The sequence below is a fragment of the Rhea americana genome, unplaced genomic scaffold (genome assembly GCF_003343005.1).
Source record: "Rhea americana isolate MKP2758 unplaced genomic scaffold, rheAme1 scaffold_76, whole genome shotgun sequence".
Taxonomy (NCBI): Eukaryota; Metazoa; Chordata; class Aves; order Rheiformes; family Rheidae; genus Rhea; species Rhea americana.
The window spans coordinates 3402118-3420980 of NW_028186934.1; the positions used below are offsets into that span (position 1 = coordinate 3402118).

Genomic DNA, 18863 nt, shown 5'->3' on the forward strand with positions numbered 1-18863 from the left:
AAGCACCTGAGCAGGGATTTAACTTCTTTTTCAAAGATAYAGAGCACCTAAAACTCATTTTGACTTGGAAAGATTTATAGATTTCCAACTGCTCTGAGAGACAGCTCAAATTATAGTGAGGCATCTAAGTGTAGACTCGGACACCAAACACCAGGACCCACTCTGGAAATGCCCGTCTACATTTACATTTATTAAAGGTCCTAACGCACGTTTCTATAGCATTCTGCCTTCGCACGGAACTCATATCAGAGGTACTGGTAAATCCGAGCTTTGAAGGTAGTTTTTAAGTACGATATCTTAATTTTTTTCCTTGTGCTGTGGCTGAAAGTATGGAGCGTTCTTAGACTCGCAAAATCCAGATATGTAAATTTTCCTTAGGTAGAAAATAGATTTTTAGACTGTTTTCATTCTTGTCTGCTACATAAAAATTTCTGATCCCCTAAGAAACTAGTTGTTTTCATCATAACCAACTGCAGATTTACGGCTGCAATTTTAAACCCTGGAATGGCATTAATCTCACAAAGCAAAGCACAGGTATATGCTTCAAATAGCCTAGAATATTGCTGCATTTCAGCAAATTCTGTTTGATTTATGCTGATACAATTTTGAGCCTGGGGGCAGAATTCTGTGTAACCATGTTGCATAGTTTGGCCTTATTACTCTTAACCCCTACAGCGAAATAGTAGGGTAAAATGTCATTTCTTGTTTAATAAAAGTTGAAGCCAGAGAGCTCAGAAAAGAAGAAGGAATTTTATTTACCAAGTATTTGCAAGTAGGAGCAGAAGTGCTCAAAAACTTTCACACTTCCAGTGCGCAAATACAGCCTTGCACAGTGAGGTTGCAAATGTATTTTAAGTTTGCCACCTACTTCAGTTAGTTTATTCAGATTTTTTTTTTCTTTTTGATGCTTRACCAACATGGTACTTTGTGTTTGATGAGGGAATTACAATGTGTAGCTGACAGTCACCAGGGTGCATCAGGTAATCTGCTGTTAACGTGATAAAGCAGGYGAGAATTCCTTCTGCTTAAAAATAGATGCCTTTGGGGAAAGAAAATAGGAATTTTGCCCCACAGCTAGGGGAAAAACCCCACCCCYGGGTGGGGACGGAGCAGCTCGGCCGCTGCGTTGTATCGCTTGGCCTCGCTGTAGCGCTTCTAATTCGTTATTCCTTAGAGGCTCTGAGGAATAAAACATAAAGTCCTGTCAGGAAACGTGCTTGAGGAACTTTATTGTACACGATTTCTTGCATTTTTCAGGATATGAACGAAGTGTCCAGCTTTGTTCAGGGCTCAAGAAGTGGCTGTGAGCAGAACGASTTAAACTACCCTCCCTTCACGCCCAGTAAGTCCGTGGTCTCTAACCATGAAGCAAAATACTATCTTTTCTCCAAAAATTTGTGAACTGCTGTGTTGTCAGCTACAAGGATAAGAAACGATTTTAATATAGGTTTTATGAGTGGGGTTTGATTATTCCTGTTGACAGAAAATACAAGCATGCCTCGGCCCTGGACGGCAGCGTGGGCTGTGTAACTCACGAGAATAAATGGCTTTTTCTTTCCCTTTCCAATTATTACTGGATGTTATCATTGCCTTAATTATGTCTAATAACATATTGATCTTCTTTCAGCATCAACAGTTTCAGAGATATATGCAGAGCTAAAATGGAATKCAGATTTTTTTTTATTAAGTAATAGCTTTAACTAAGCATTGCCAGGAAGTTGGCAGATCAAATGATTCAGAAATTTAGGGTGTAGGTACGCAGCCCCACCCTGCATGGGTGGACTGGTTTGCATGAGGGATCCAGCTGGCACGAGGAAGACTTCAGTCAGTTATGACCAGTACTTATCTGGAAGTAAAAATGTCATTTCCCCTGACCTCAGACGTGCAAGCGCGATTCGAATTCAAGAAGTTCCCATCTGTCCGAGGCTGCAGCTRTAGCACCTCCAGTTCTGTATTTAAGATAGGAAATTAGAAAGGSATTACCTGTTGGTCGACTGAAAGGTGCAACTTTAAATAAAGAAACATAATAAAATAAAAAAATACTAAAAAGCATGTGGGAGCCTTCTCGGCGTTCACGTGCCCACCGAGGAGCTCCACGGAGAGGGAAGAGTGCTTCAGTGGTGACCTCGCAGCCTTGATCTGCTACTTTACAGCAGAGTAAATAGCCAAGGCGGAGAAATTAGAGCCCGCTTACGCCGTGCCCTTGCTTCCAGGCAGACGCCAGACTCGTGACAGAGCCGGCGGCGAGCTCCATTTGTGCTAAGATTTACTCTGAGCGGTGCCAGAAAGCGCTGGCATCCACGGCAGCCTGTGGTTACCGCTTAATCGCACCTAGACAAAGATATAGTACGTGAGCTAATCATTTTATGCTCTGAGCAAATTGCAGCACGTCAGACATGGGTGTGCTAAATTCCACTCTGCTAGAAAAGGTGCATTTCTGGGCGCGGGAACGGGGGAATTCTGCTGCTGCTGGTGGGCTGGTTGCCAGGAGGCAGGGAAAGCTCCAGCACAGGGAACTTCAGTTTGAGAGCAAAGAAGAAGAAAACTGGCAACCAATAGTAGCGTTACGTGAATGGTATTTTGACCTTGTGCAAGTCAGAGAGGGCTTCATGCAAATRCTAAAAGCCAAAAAAGGGCCTAAATTTCATGAAAGTGCCTTAAACAAAAGATTGCAGRATGTTTGGAATCAAAATATACTTGGAAACTGAAACCTGTCTCCRTTTATTGAAGATATTCTTGATAGGCTCATGTTTTCCAAGACGATCTGTATGGATGCAGTGCAGAAGTGGGGGAGACATTACGAYGTCCACAGCCTTTTCGGCTATTCCATGACCCTCTCAACCCAGCGGTAAGCAGTGCTCCCCAACATCCTYGCAAAAAAAAGGTACACGAGAGCGTACGGCCGCATCTTCAAACAGAGCAAGAGACTTCACTTCTAAAGGGTCCTGCTTCCTGGACAGCAGGAGTTACCACACTCCTGAAAAAACAGTCTCTCTGCAACCCCAGAATTCGCTGAAACTGGGCATCCAAAATAACCAAACAAGGCAGAAAACTCTAGTCATATGAGAATGCCTGTGACCCTATTACATGCAAAGTTCAAAGGAATACCAAGCTTTATTATCTAAATTTCAGCTAGTAAGGATGGTAAGGATACTGTTTTTGCATTAGAAAATTAATACAAAAATTATGTCTAAGGATGTAGTGAACTGCCAGCTATGTTTTAATAATTTTGAACTAATCGAACTACTTGAAAACCTGTATAAATCAATTTTACTGCAAATTGAAGAATAAATAAAGCAATGATTCAGAGCTCTGCTAGCACAGTGCTAGGGACTATCACAACATTTAAAATGTCTTCATCTCGTTGGGTGTCTCAAGTTTCAGCTATGGTAAAATATACTAATTACAACCCTGGGCCAAACACCGGTAGTCAGAAATGTTTAGTAAGATTAAATAGGATTAATATTATGAACTTAGTTAAAAGACACCCAGATAACAGTAAAGGAGTCCCTGTCCCTTGGATTATTGTAAATTAGTTGGTATGAATTTGCCTTATATGAAACCGTTAGTGTCTGAGATTTCTTTTTTCCCTTTGCATAATTCCAGCTGTGCTTCGCTTTCAGAGCCATTGAAACCGTGTTTCCGGGAAAACGGGGCTTCCTTCTCTCGCGGTCCACCTTCGCTGGGTCGGGAAAGTACGCGGGACACTGGCTGGGAGACAACGCGGCYGTCTGGGATCACCTGAGGTGGTCAATACCCGGGATGCTGGAGTTCAACCTCTTTGGGATACCCTACGTAAGAAATAATACTGATTTGTGACATCCTTTCAGAACACACGGATAAGCGTAAACTCTTTGCATCTGCAATATCTGATTATCTAGTTAAATTCTATCTATATAACCGTACTGTCTTTTTAGCTATAAATTAATATCCTTTAAGGATCTAGTTTTAACATTTTTCTCCCCAGTAATTATTGATTTTTGGTTTAGGCCACTTTCTTACGTTGATTTCTGTGGGTGTGGTGTGTGTGTGTAYGGCAGGATGCACGTGTACCTCAGTCGTACTATTTTATATATTCCAGGCTGCCTGTTACCGCTAGTATTTTTTATTCATCAGTGACTGTTGTGGAATATTTCAGTCTTTTCCTTTGCATTTCAGACTTAATAGGAGCACCCATGTATAAACGAAAGAGCATTTGTATGACTTTTAAACTGTTTTCCTACTGTATGTTCATTAGCACCAAACAGGAGAATAAAGGTTTAGAAGAAAGAGCAATGGRCAATGTTAGATGGTAGTTAGTTGAATTTTCTGTGCAACCCGTACTTGCATTAACTTAATTGTATAGTGCAGATGATGGACTGTAAAAACGTTCGCAGACCTTTTACATTATGGGAAAATAGRTATTTGCCTGGCTACTTCTGCTTCAAATTATAGCTTAGAAACTTCAGTAATTCTGGTAGAGATTCAATCAAAGAAAAATACAGCAGGCAAATTTACTTATGGATGAGAAATTTGAAAGAAGAAAGGTAGAAATGTGTTGAATGGCTCTTCTAGCCTGGCTAGCARTTAAGGATGAATTAGGAAATCTCTAGAAATCAATACTTGAAGATCTGTGTAGAGCGCAGAGGAGCAATGTACCGTCCATCCAACATGTTCTGGTTTTACTTTAAGATTGGGGCAGATATTTGCGGTTTCTTTGATGATACCACAGAAGAACTTTGCAGACGGTGGATGCAAGTAGGAGCATTTTATCCATTTTGCAGGAATCACAACGCTGAACTGTACATAGTAAGTTGTACCTTCTGTTACAAAATTTGTCTTGCATTATACTACCATGTTCCCTTTAACACTGTATTACTAGTAATTACATAGTTGACTAGTTGGAAATTGGCAAAAACTTACACACTCTTTCCGAAATTCCAGCTCTAAAAAATTTAGCTTCATTGGGTTAATTGTAAGCACTTGAGAGTACATTTTCTGCGGAACAGTTTTGTGCCTGTCRGTTGTGTCCACCGCGAAGGGCGAGCACTCGCTGCCGCGTGACCCCCGGCCCAACCCTCGGGAGCCCCCTTCCCTGGTATCCCGAGTGCACGTTAGGATGCAACCTGGGAGAGCCCTGACCTGCCACCCTGCGTGTGGGCAGGGAAGGACCTGTGCCCCAAAGCAACCTGGTGGCCYGTGGCTCTGGTGGGCCAGACAGCAGGTCACCCCGTGCCAGGCAGATGCCGTGCAGATGTGCACCATCAGCTTTCAGCTCCTCAGAGACTGCGGCCACTTTTTACATATAGCACCATCCAAACTCCCTCTGCATGATGACAATAATATTCTAATATTTATTTTCAGCCTCAGGATCCAGCCATCTTTGGGGCTGATTCGGTTTTGGTGAAAACCTCAAAGCATTACTTGAATATCCGCTATACTCTGCTGCCCTACCTGTATACGCTCTTTTACAAAGCTCACACTCAAGGAGACACAGTCACACGGCCGATTTTGCATGAGTAAGTTTACTGATCCAGCTTCATAATGGTTTTATCAAGAAATCCAAAATTCAGACCAGTTAAACATTGTTAGGAACTATCCAAACACATATGTAGCTTGTGACAGTGCACACTGGAATATATACRCACAACTTGTAAGTTCATGAAATACCATTTTGAAGCAATCGAAGAGTAATCAGAAACCATCTGTAAGTTCTGCACATGTGCGTGTATTACTGCCGGTTACTCCAAGAGGTGCTGTGAAGTGTCTTTGCCAGTTAGTGAAACTATTCCCCATCACAACATGCATTTTGGAATTAATGATTCTTTGCCTGAAACTCTTGAACCCTTGCATGTATGTATAATCCCTTACATATATACATACATATATATATATATATATATGTGTGTGTGTGTGTGTGTATATATATATATATATATATAAAATCAATCCTAACTAAACCAATAAGCCTGTGAACTTACGATCTCAACTGCAGGTTGCCTCAGATAACAATAACCTCGCGCAGTTGTGCTATGGCGCTTTCCAGGAGCCATTCTAGACCATCGGTACCTTGAAATATTAGGATTACTCGTGACAGTGTAGTTAATAAAAACAGTCAGCGCTATTTCTTTCCCATTTGTCTAGGTTTTACTCTGACGAAGCAACGTGGGACATTGACAGGCAGTTCCTGTGGGGTCCCGGGCTGCTCATCACGGCTGTGCTCGAGCAGGTAGCTRTGGCCATCTTCATATTTATCTCTCTCGTAACGAATTCACAGGGACCAGGGACACCATGAGTTGCTCATTGCAGCTCTTTATTTCTTGTTGGCTGCAGCATAACATCCCTAACAAGTTGCATTTCCTGGTCCCTGTTCCTGCCATTCCTTTATTCCTTTAATTAAAAAGCACATGATTTTCAGCYTCTGCTGTTCGGTCTTGAGGTGGTTGCATTATTCAGTTTAAAGGCTATAGTTCCTCTACTTGCTATACATACATTTCCTCTGGAAACTGTGCTCTGTCTCCTTTTCTTATGCTGAATGAGCCAAACAGCAAAAATAGGATATTCCGTTTCCCCGATGAGCCTAATAAATTCTCCCTGGTCCTAGAGATCTTGTTAATTAGCATTAACATAGCTCTATCTCCAGCAGAAATATTTCTCTTGATATATCCTTAGATTATATTTATTTTTCATGGATGCATCACATTCATGACTTATAGTTGTCTTGGGGCTCCTAATAAGCCTATCTTCTTTTCTTCATTTGTTGCTTCCAGTGAGGGAGCCCACAATGTACTTTTATCACTATCCAAATGGAAAATCTTGCACTTTGTGCTATTAAATCCTATTTCTATTTTCACGTCCTCTAGGGAATCTAATTCTTCTGCAGGATATTTTGATTCATTCTACTTTGTATCATCTCTGAATTTCATTCAGAAGCAGCTTCTCTCACTTCATTTCGCTTCATCTCTACTGAAGCAAGAAAAACAAATAAATCATGGTTTTTCCTGTTGCAAAATTTTGTAAATAATGATAGTCAGTTCCAGAAACACATATGCTATGCAGAAACACAAAACATTTGTTAAATACTTGAACGGGAAGCAAGTTTCCGAAACAGGCCAGTCCAGAAGATGTGGAAGTGAAGATGATYTAGTGATGTTTATGAGTATCTTCTCAGAGCGAGCGCGATGCGTTGTGACTTTGGGCTGCACACATGGCAGAAAGCCAGCAAAGAAAAAAAGGATGAGAAGTCTCAATCTTCTCATTGCAAGTGTTATTACGATTTTTTGACATTTTTTCTTAATTGCATTGACTTGTCTTCAAATGCGAAGGKTGTTTCTTTGATCACCTTCCAGGGCGTGGATGTGATCCAGGCATACATCCCTGACGCCGTATGGTACGAATATGAGACAGTAAGTAAATGCCAAGGACGGTGCGGTGCGGTTTTCTACACGTCTCCACGAAGAAATAGGGTTGTCAGCCCTGTTCAGGGGCAGATTTAGCCTGTGGGCTAACGTAAAGGAAACGGTGAGAGATGGGTGAGGGCAGGATCAACGAACGGTCCCAAAGGCCCGGAGCAATGCAGGGGCGGGGAGGCATGGAAACTTAAGCAAAGGTCATGTTTGCAATAGCAAAATATAATAATTGTTGTTAATAACAATGATAATAACGCATGAGACTTTCCAGTTGTCTCTTACTAGTCTCATTTCTGCAAATAAGACCCCTACTGCTGGGATGACCCTTTAGAAGGGTGGAAAGGGCCCGTCTTGTTTTATCTTCACCAGCAGGATTATAGATATTTACCTAGCTTAAAAGGAAGAATTAAGGCGAAACTCTGGCTTTAAGAGCATAGCAGCGAGTAATGCCCCATACCCCTTCTCCCTTATCTTCGTGTTAATAAGGGGGCAAAAATCTCGTGGAGAAAAGAGTGGGCTGACATGTACCTGCCGGCAGACAAACTGGGACTTCATTTGAGGGGAGGCTACGTTTTCCCTTTCCAACAACCAGCTACCACAACGGTCGCCAGGTGAGCTTCAAGACCAAGCGTGTTTCTGGCTAGATTGGAATGAAATGGGATTTCGAGAACGGGCTCGGGACTGTCAGGTTGCAAATCAGAAGCAGGCTGTTGCATTTAGCATTTGCACTTGAAAACTTCGGAATAACTGAGAGTCACAAATCGCTTCCACGACTGAACATGTAACATGTTTAATGATTAACTACAGGTTTATTTGCACAGCATTTTGTAAACTCCCCAGGTATTTTAATCCGTTTATATGAAAATGAAAGACAATCAAGCCTAATCTAAAGTAATTCTCCAAGTCTTGCAACTCATTTGAGCTTCAGATTTTTAATAAGAACATGAAAGATGTATTAAGACTGTCTAGGTATTTTTATAAGTCTAGGATAAATCTTTCCTTTCACAGCCGCAAGAATCCTATGGGACTTATCATCGCCCTGGATGACAATAACAGAGCATCCGGGGACTTGTTCTGGGATGACGGAGAATCCACAGGTGAGCAGTTATCGATGGGGAGATAGGTATGATAATCAAACTATTAATACTTATGGATTTTAATCTTCCAGCTGATTTAATGGAGGAAGAGCAAGCCACTGGGAATGTTGATTTTAATTTGTAACAAATTATKAATACTTGTTCATATGTCATTCACTTTTTCAGCACTTTTAAGTAGAAAAATGTAATGGTTCTTAATTTGGTGATTTTTTCCCTTGTTCAGGTTTCACAGTGTCCTTACATAGATAAAGTRGGTACACTGGCACACTGACTGTTAAACCATACTGCTGAGATTGATGTATATTCGTGTATGTATCCAGATCTGCTTCAGTGGGTGCAAGAGTGCCCATAACCGCAGTGTGTCATTAAGATTTAGCAGAAGATGAAAAACTACTCAGGCTTTATGTATGAGTATTACATTTTTAGTACATTAAGTATATCTGGTACTGCTTATGGACTTGCAGAAATTAGTTATGTTTCTTGTGAAATCAGTARAAGTTGGGTCAACTCAACAGCAGTGGTATCAAAGCCTACATTTTTATGCCATCTGGTTCCCGCAGCATATCCCTGCCTGCGTACACGAGTGAGTGTGTGCCGGCGATACTCGTTACGTTGCCAACTTCGCCTTTTATTAAAGCTTGTTTCYCACCAGAACATTCACTGTGACCATGCCAAAGGCTCTCAGCCTCACCTCCTGTGACGAACTGGGATTGGTATCGCTTCCTCGCTAGTGTTTTTCAAAACTCGTACCTCTTCTTCTAATGGGTTGTGTAGTATTAAGGTTATAACAGTTCAACCCAATTGAAAGAAAAAAAAAAAAAANGGTTGTGAGGAAAATTTGGAATATTTTGGAATGCTGCATGTCTAAGGAAAACAGAGATACTTCTAGAGCAAYGGAAGAAACTTGCAAACAAAAATAGTGTAATTCATCATTTTAATCTTGAGATGAAGGAAACTTTGGAAAATGAAGAACCTTAAACTGTGGGATTTTCTGCAGTATATCTGAGGAATTAGTAAGGCATCGAGGTTCCATTAAATTAAAAGGATTTGAGGTACTTAAATCCTGTAGGCTGCTTTTGGAGCCTTTGTCCTTTAATCTATATTTTTTAGAAAAGCCAGAAAGCAGTTTAAACATTTAATCTGAAATGATTTTTTGAAGAACTTTTATAAAACACTCAAGCTTATATTAAAAAAACGATTTCAGGACTTGTATTTGACAGATTTTATTGTTTTATTTGCAACCAACCATAACTTTAAGAGCTAAGGGCTTTGGTTTATGGCATATACACGTTAATGCTATTGCATTTCAAGTAGACCTGATCTTCTCTAATTCATATACTATCATATCCATTGGCTGCCATGAATTGGAAAAGTATCTGTGCTTTATTTAGCTATACTGGAATAAAATGTAGGTTAGAAAATAGGAAAAACCACAACATCAAAAATATATAAAAGAAAGAAGAAGTCGAAGTAATGTTACCATTGCTGTTCAGAAGATGACAGGTATTTTCCCGTGCAAACTAATCTGACCACTGTCCATGGTTAAGTGATAACTGAATGTAGTGTATGCTTACCTTTTGTCTTCTGAAACACCACAACTTTCGGCTGAAAACAAGTTCTGCAGATAATGAACCTTGAACAAATTAAAATGCTGATTGCATAGCAAACCTTGCCACTGCCCTTGCTACTTGCCAGCTGATGAACATATTTATATATATATATATGTATATGTCACTATTTTGTTGCCTCTGCCAAAGCTCAGAGCTTCCCTTGTAAGTCTCCTCGAGATGCCAAACTCCTAGTGAGACATCTCCTGCCAGGGCATTTAWATCCACTCAAAACTCTGGTGTTTGAAGGGTTTCTGCAGCCTGGTGCTTCAGAGCAAGACCTTGGTGGTGGTCACTGGGCAGTCTGTTAGGAGGACAACTACACAAAATGCCAAAAAGTGAGACTACTTGTGCTCGAGAAGTAATATGATGATAATATTAGATTTAACAGAAAGAAAAAGCTTAGAAAAATTTATGCGCTCTGCCTGTCTGTCGTAATCCCGTTTTCTCATTTTACTTATACCAATCATATCTCGGGCAAGAACTTCCAAGCCTCGACTTTTTAAATTTTGTGAAACTTTGGGATGCTTTAAAGAAATAGAGTTGTGATTTGGCTGATTATTGCAGCAATAAATATTGAAAGCCTTGGGTGGTTGCTGATATGACAGGTATATGGACTCCTTTGTCAAGGCCTAAAATAACTAAGCCATTATTGTACTCACTTCTGTTGAGAAACAAAACAATAAAACATCTTATGATTTTATTTGCTGCTCAAAACTTACAGGTCATAGTCTTCTCAAAGAAATAGTTTACAATTTGCTTGCAATAGCAATATTTTTCTTTTCTTATGTGGAAAAAAAATAGCAGACTGTTTATGAGTCAACTTTTATGTTTCTTTTTTCCAAGTGGTGAGTTTATTTCCTCTTTTATAGTTCCATGACATAGKTTATTAATATTAAATTCACTTTTGCATTAAGAAATTTACTTAATAGGTTTTAAAGGATTAACTTCACTGCATGTGCATTTACATTTAAGAAATGGCATGACAGAATAACAATAAAATAAAAATGAATACACTTTAATAAAAATTAATACATTGTAATATGTGCAATTAATACATTGCACCTTCTGAATGTAATAATGATAATAATTAGCAGTTTATTGGTCTTGATAGTGACACAGTCTTGCTTTTAATACTTTCTTAGTTCTGTATTGCCAGTGTAATTTCTTTCTTCATATTTTAGGTACTGTTGAAAATAAAGTCTACATTTACTATGAGTTTATAGTTTCCAATGTAAGTACTTGTTTAAAGGATCTTATTTCCATCTCCAATTTCTCTTCTCAGTCCTTAATCTCCTGTAATGTTTACTTAGAAGCAAAGTGTTTGACAAAGCTAGAGAAGCATCTTTCTCAAAATATTGTCATTTAGCAATGCTGTCATTTAGCAATGTTGTCATTTAACTGTGATGTAAATCTTACACTTGGCTTTTCTTCTCCTGATTAATTTATTAACAAAAGAACCCCCRTTTTCTTGCACAAAATAAACTCGGCAGCAATGTTTACTGAGCAAGAGAACTGTAAAGCATCAGTGGCAGTTAAAGCAGAGTAAGAACGGAGAGGAATGTTGTGTTTGCGAGTCTCAAACTGAAAAAAWTCCTTGTATATTGTAAAAATTGAGCTGAATGTCTCCAAAGAGTGAGAGGAAGATCTAAGYGAGAAAATGTTTGAATCCGCTTCACGTTGTGTTTTGTTTTTACTGCAATTGCCTATATAGAGCAGGGTAAAGTCCAACTGGCTTTTCTATTCAATATTCCTGGAGATTTCACACTATAAGGATTCCAATATTTTTAATATAATAATAATAATATCTGCTAAAAGGGTTCTTTTCCTTCGCCATGAAATACCAGGGCAAACACTGAGAGAGAAAGCAGAGGGGCATGGAAAGGGAAACACGGGAATAGAAMCAGGACCGTCACAACTTAATGATGATTTTCACGTGGGTGGCAGGAGGGATGTGAAAGGAGGAAAAGTGAAAGTAAACTTTCGCCCATTAGAGCCCGCAAGGTCGGCCCGCTCTGCCGGGGAAGCTTGCGGGAGGGCAGTGTCCTGGCACCCCGCCGCCCTCTCCTACTGCCCAAACGAGCCCAAAAAGGAGCCTGAAACACCAGTATGAACCAGGGTATAAATAAGGAAGCGGGTGTGGTTCTGTCATTTAAGTGACAGCAACAAGCAGGGCAACAACCAACACAGCAAGGAAAGGGTGTCSGCTTACTTTGTACTACACTGTTAAGAATTAATTAGAAATTTTTTTTTTTTTAATTTTAGGTGATATAATGTGATTATTATATWTTTTTTTTCAGAATAGCCTRCAAATGAATGTTATAAACAACGGTTACACTGACCCAAACAACTTGAAGTTTGAAGAAATCAGAATATTGGGGTTGCTCCTGGAACCGACGCAAGTCACCGTGACTCTGGACAATGTTGTGCAAAGCTCTTCTCACAATATCAGCTACGATCCTTCAGCCAAGGTACATACAAATAGCAAACCTGAAGCAGAGCATCTTTGGAGCTGGGTCATCTTCATTTTGTATATTGCAAAGGATAACACTCAGCACGGTGGTGGATCCCGCAGCATACGCCGTGTATTTTATTACGGAATAAAAGTGCAGTTGCCTTCACCTCGCTGTCTAGCCCGAACATCTCAGTTTTGCTCTGAGACACTCAGCGCACCACGAGGTTTGCTTAGGTGCTTATTCAGGTAGCTGCATTGGACTTGCAAGGGGAGGAAGAGATTTATGATTTTATGTGATGTTGAAGGAGGGTAAAGAATATTTACATTTTAAATACTACTTTGAGCATTGATTGTAAAACAAAATCAAGTGTAGGCTTTTAAACCTCATTTCTTAGTTCATACCTCATTTCTCAGGATGAGTACAGAGCGGCAGCAGCCTCATGGACCTATGTGCTAAGCAGGCAAAAGCTGCTGCAGGTGGGAAATTTTCATAAACCACACTATAAAGATAGTGCTTGGAGCTTGCATTATGCACTATCTTTAATTATTATAACCGACTGAACTACCTGTTACCTCAGTTACTGAATCAGCATCAAAATATTTAAACCTTTTCTGACCACTTACTTACATTTAAGCTAAGGTTAAAAAGGCTAAGGAGGTGTGCACTTACCTTCATTCCTTGTGTCCTTCCGAGGGAGTCGTGGGATCAGCTACATATTTTAAGTTCTTAATTTTTCAGATCTTATGTGCAAGAATTTCAGTTCACAAATTTGTAAAAATGAGAATACATTAAATATCCCAGGACGCCTTTTTGTGAGTTGCCGTGTGGGAAAATGTTATTGTCCCTGAGGACCTGCGTCTCTACAGACTGAAGGACAGGCTGACGGGAAGCAGGGTTTAATAACCACTGAATGTTTAAYGTTTGCAGGTCGCTCGTATAACAGGGCTCCAGCTGCAGCTGGGAAGGTCCTACAAGCTACAATGGAATCAAGAAGTCAGCGCCAACGAAAGATATGACTGCTACCCCAGCCCTAACGCAACCAAGGAGCAGTGCGAGCAGCTCGGCTGCGTCTGGAGCGTAAGCAAAACCGAAGCAGAACGGAGGAGTTTAGGAATCACAGCTTTCTTTGGGATTTGTTACGGTGAAAAAGGTGGTCTGGAGGGTTTGTTCATCTCCTTTAAAGCGAGGAGGAGGACTCTCTACCCTGCATTAGCAGATTTTGTTTGCCTCATTGAAACTGAGGCAGTTCGCAGCAGCTTAGGTTCATCCAAAGTGCATTAAGAATAGAGCGAGAATGTGGGTTTTTTTGTAAGACAGTAATAGAAAATACTAGAGTTATAAGAGGTAGAATAGACTTGAGATCACTGTCTTCAAACAACTCTTCTGCTTCGCCGCTTCCTCTCACATTCATGCTCACTAAAACACACTTTTATTAAAGCTGATCCCTCTGTATCACAGTTAGACAAGAAACTTTTGAACCCCGGGGAAATATTCACCCATATATGAACTTAATTGCTTGTATCTCCGTCTATGWGCTATATCCAGACCATCGGACCTGACGTGAAGTTCGTTATGATATATTTTTGTTTCTGGATAGCATAGGGCTATAACCACATGTGAGTAAAGAGCCCTGGAAAGCATCWACTTCAGAGGGCCCCTCCCTCCACATTGCATTACTTCATGATTATAGAAATCTAAATTTCAAAGCTTAGAACCTGGGTAAGAAGTCCAAAATCCTCTGTTAGCCACTCGTGAAACAACAACAGCTGAAATGATTGCTGCACTTTCCTATATTTGTTGTACTATTAGAAATATTTTCRTAATTTTGGATATTTGGAAACGGCTCTTCACGTGAAATCAAACACTGGCCAAGTTATGGCCTGGATGTATTTTACTCAAGTTGAAAGGTGCTTTGAATTTGGTGATAACAGATGAATAAATATTCAGTAGGAATGAAGCTGTGATTAGCAGGCAACTAGGCAGGATTGATGGTGAGCATCCAGAGGTGGAAGGCTAATCCATTAACCTACCTCTGCTCACCTAACCTCAGAATAACTGGTTGTTTATGTTCAATTACAGCAAGAAGCTGAAAGCAATTTTGATCTTGCTGTCAGGAGATCTTAGATAAATAGGATGTAATTCTCAACAGATATTTCAACCCATTTTTAAATGTGTATTTTCATATTAATAAAGACATATAAGAGCTGATGAAAAGCTCTCATCTGATACTGCCTGAATATCTAATGGGTTCAAGGCACATCCTCATGAGGGCATCCAAAAGGCCAGAGAACTGTGAGATTAGGAGGGGAGAAGTTTTAGGACGCTGGCGGACCATGCCTAAAGATTTTTTTGAGTGGCGTTGAGCTGAAGATCGTGGTTATAGGGAGCAGAAATCAATCAGCCCGGTGTGAGGATCCCGTTTCCCAGCTGAACTATACGTGTAGCCTTGACTGAACTGTTTGATTATACCGCCGTGGGCACAGAGATCGGTGGGTTCAGTACTGCTGCGTTACCGCTCACAAATAGCATTAAGTTTTTTTTGGTTTTTTTTTCCCCCACAAATCTTTACCTTAAATAGCCGTAAAATACAAATTCTGGAATGCCTGCTGACGGCTGCAGAAGACACTAACCCGCCACCAATTTCCCCTGCAGGAAGTCACCTCGGACGCGGATATTCCACCCTGCTACTACAGCGCCGACAACGCGTACGCCGTCGAGCAAGTGGAGTACAGCACGGATGGTCTGGCAGCTAACCTCGTCCTCAGCAGCGGCAGCACCAGGGCTTACGAGAACTCCACCCTGCCGATCGGTACCCTTCGCCTGGAGGTGAAATATCATCACAACAACATGCTGCAATTCAAGGTGCTGCCACGCGCGGGTTCCTAGGCGTTTATATTGCCTTACGGGTCAAAATAGTTTTATTTATGGAAATCACATGCGTTTTAGTCAAGCTTGTACTACATGAAGAGCGGCACTTTGGCCTGAACAGGTTTCTTCTTCTAACCAAATAGTTGTTACTGCTCTTAGGCCGAATCTCTCTTGTCCTAGAATTTTGTCCTAGGTTTTACAATGTCGTTAATGAATCAAAGGTCAATACAAACAWGTAACGTCAGTCAGAAACTCTGGAACTAAAAACATTTTATTAGTATACAGGTGCAATTATCACTACATGTTATAATTATAATGGTAACTGTCATTTAATCATTCTACATACATTATAAAATTTTTAATAAGTTATTGTTTAGACTATAATTTATTACTATATTTTTAACAATATTATAATGAATTGGATGCATTATTAAAATGATCAAGCATCAAGTCTTAAATTACCTTGTATCAACTTACAGAATGCAGAAAACTTTAAAAATAGTCTCTGAAAGTTGGCTAAAAGATGAATCATACATAAATATATACATACAGAAATCAGTATATTTAAATAATTAAACAAGCCGTTCCTGAGCCAGAATAAATCCATACATTTTTTTTTCTTTTTTTCCAACCCAAATTATTTTGAAGGAATTTGAGAATGCTGTGATGAGTATTTTTTTTAATATGCAGTCAAATTTATTCAATGATTTTCTGTATTCATTTTAGCTAATCAGATTTGTGTCATCACCGGTAACATTTCAAACAATTCTCTGTGTCAGACCGGGAGTGTGCCAGACTACAGGAGTGTTTCTGTCAGTCTATAACAAATGCAATAATCAGTGCTTAAACTATTTTTATCTTGAAGTCTTGAAAATGTAACTACTGCTAGTGCAAGCTACGTGCTTGTAGATGTGCATTGAAATGGATGAATTTTCCACTCACAGATTTATGATTACCAAAACAAACGATACGAGGTTCCAGTCCCGCTCAACCTCCCCAGCGCCCCGACGAGCACCGCTGAGGAGCGGCTCTACGACGTCTCTGTTCAGAGAAAACCCTTTGGGATACAGATTCGGCGCAAAAGCACAGGGACGGTTATGTAAGCCCCATTTCACTGATTTTTCAATGGCTGTTTTCATACAATCACAGAATCAGTAAGGTTGGCAGGGACCTCTGGAGATCATCTRGTCCAACCTCCCCGCTCAGCAGGGTCACCTAGAGCATGTTAGACAGGGTTGCATCCAGGTGGGCCTTGAAGATCTCCACAGAAGGAGACTCCACAGCCTCTCTGGGCAATGTGTGCCAGTGCTCCGTCACTCTCACAGGGAAGAAATTCCCCCTCACGGTCAGGCGGACAACTGAAAAGAGTTTGTCCTCGTCCCCTTGACACCCTCCCTTCAGGTACTTGTCCACATTGATCAGATCCCCCCTCAGTCTTCTCTTCCCCAGGCTGAAGAGGCCCAGCTCTCGCAGCCGTTCGTCCTAGGGCAGATGCTCCAGCCCTCTGATCATCCTCGTAGCCCGATGCTGGACTCTCCCCAGTAGCTCCATGTCTCTCTTGTCCTGGGGAGCCCAGAACTGGACACAGGACTCGAGATGAGGCCTCCCCAGGGCTTGGGAGAGGGGCAGGATCACCTCCCTCGACCTGCTGGCAACACTCCTCCTAATGCACCCCAGGAGACCATTGGCCTTCTTGGCCACAAGGGCACATTGCTGGCTCATGGGCAACTTGTCGTCCACCAGCACTCCCAGGTCCTTCTCTGCAGAGCTGCTCTCCAGCAGGTCAGCCCCCAGCTTGTCCTGGTGCCTCAGGTTATTTCTCCCCAGGTGCAGGACCCTGCACTTGCCCTTGTTGAACCTCAGGAGGTTCCTCTCTGCCCAGCTCTCCAGCCTGTCCACATCTCTCTGAATGGCAGCACAGCCCTCAGGTGTGTCAGCCACTGCTCCCAGCTTGGCATCATCAGCAAATTTGCTGAGGAGGCACTCTGTCCCCTCATCCAGGTCATAACCATTTCATGTCAAACAATTTTCTTGTGAATTACGTTTAAATGACATAAGACGAATTTTTGCATCCTTCCCACGCTAGCTTTCCTAGCAAGTGCTAGACCTTGGRCCAGCAGGGTTTGCTAGGCCATTCCACACCTATGAGAGTATTGACTCGAGGGAAGGACTGAGAAGGAAAAACAGGAGTAGCTTCAAAAAAGTGACTATATCCGGTAAACATGGCGATGAAAACTGGTATATGCTTRTTTCCATTTTCCTCCTCCGATTCAGCTGGGATTCTCAGCTACCCACCTTCACGTTCAGCGACATGTTCATCCAGATTTCTACCCGCTTGGCATCGCAATATATATATGGCTTTGGGGAGACCGAACATACCATGTTTCGGCGTAACATGAGCTGGCATACCTGGGGGTTATTCACGAGAGACCAGGCTCCCGCTGTAAGTGAAAACAACGCTAGATTTCTTTTTTTTTYTYTYTCTCTCTATTTGGCTTCTTTTTGCTTCGTATCAACCTGTATGATACTGATCTGTTGTCCAAGCCAAAACTTGTCTGTGGCCCATAGCTCAGACCTTGACACCATTCATGTTTCCCGACCATAAAGACCCCACACAGCTCTTGTGGCTTTTTAGTCCTCTCCTATGAGTACCGGGGCTGGTATTAGTGAAAAATGAACCTAATCAACATGGGTGTTCAGCAGAAATTTAAAGTCAGCTGGCACTGGACACGTTTATTGGCTTTGGTCATATCTGTTGAGGCTTACAGTTTATCCGGATTGTCCACTGTGTCTCCATGGCAATGGTCTTCTCTAAGCCTGTTTTTAATTTGTGACCCTGAAGACCAGTGCGGAGCTCAGGGTCCGAGTCAGACATCAGGTGACAACAAATGGCCCAGAAAAAACAGTTCGTTGCTGCTTTTTTATGCTTCTCCGCCAATTAATCTGAAAGCTAGGTGTGAGTCAGGAAAACTCACAATTTAGGGATCAAATTAGTACTTACCGAGGTAAATCAGACATCTTATGTCTATGTGTATGCTTGTGTTATTTTCTACAAGACAATACATCTCTGCAATTTGCAGGGGATTACCAATAAAATAGTGGCTGTTTATTACAGTTACAATTTCCAGTTTAAGTAAGTTCTGATACGTCTTTGAGCAAATGAAAAATCACTGAATGTCATCAGCATGCCTCAACCGTACTGACTTTGCTACTGCTTGAAAAGAAGGGGAAGCTTTGTCCCAAGAAAGCAATTTTCAAAGGCTGTAGTGCATTTTCCTTCCTCCCCCCTGGAGCTATCTGAACAAGACAGACCTCAAAATATGAAGCTGAAAAGGATCTTTGGTGGGAATGCTAGTATTTACCCACAGTGCGATGCTGAACTTTTTGCGTGGCAGTTGTCTGACCCTTTATTAACGTTATTAGCGGATGTAAAGGAGGGAATGCTCA

At 41.1% G+C, this 18863-nt stretch overlaps 1 protein-coding gene across 2 annotated transcripts in view; it reads left to right on the forward strand.

Moving 5' to 3' along the window:
* The window catches only part of SI (sucrase-isomaltase), a 50131-nt gene that overhangs the window by 16230 nt on the left and 15038 nt on the right, over positions 1-18863 (forward strand). For both annotated transcript variants that reach the window (XM_085322315.1, XM_085322316.1), the window contains exons 13-27: positions 1258-1342; positions 2731-2848; positions 3624-3795; positions 4672-4788; positions 5344-5498; positions 6124-6208; positions 7329-7385; positions 7875-7999; positions 8397-8485; positions 11277-11326; positions 12393-12563; positions 13476-13625; positions 15201-15410; positions 16361-16515; positions 17691-17859. In XM_085322315.1, coding sequence (XP_085178441.1) covers positions 1258-1342; positions 2731-2848; positions 3624-3795; positions 4672-4788; positions 5344-5498; positions 6124-6208; positions 7329-7385; positions 7875-7999; positions 8397-8485; positions 11277-11326; positions 12393-12563; positions 13476-13625; positions 15201-15410; positions 16361-16515; positions 17691-17859 — 1908 coding nt within the window. The remainder of the gene's footprint in view (positions 1-1257; positions 1343-2730; positions 2849-3623; positions 3796-4671; positions 4789-5343; positions 5499-6123; positions 6209-7328; positions 7386-7874; positions 8000-8396; positions 8486-11276; positions 11327-12392; positions 12564-13475; positions 13626-15200; positions 15411-16360; positions 16516-17690; positions 17860-18863) is intronic.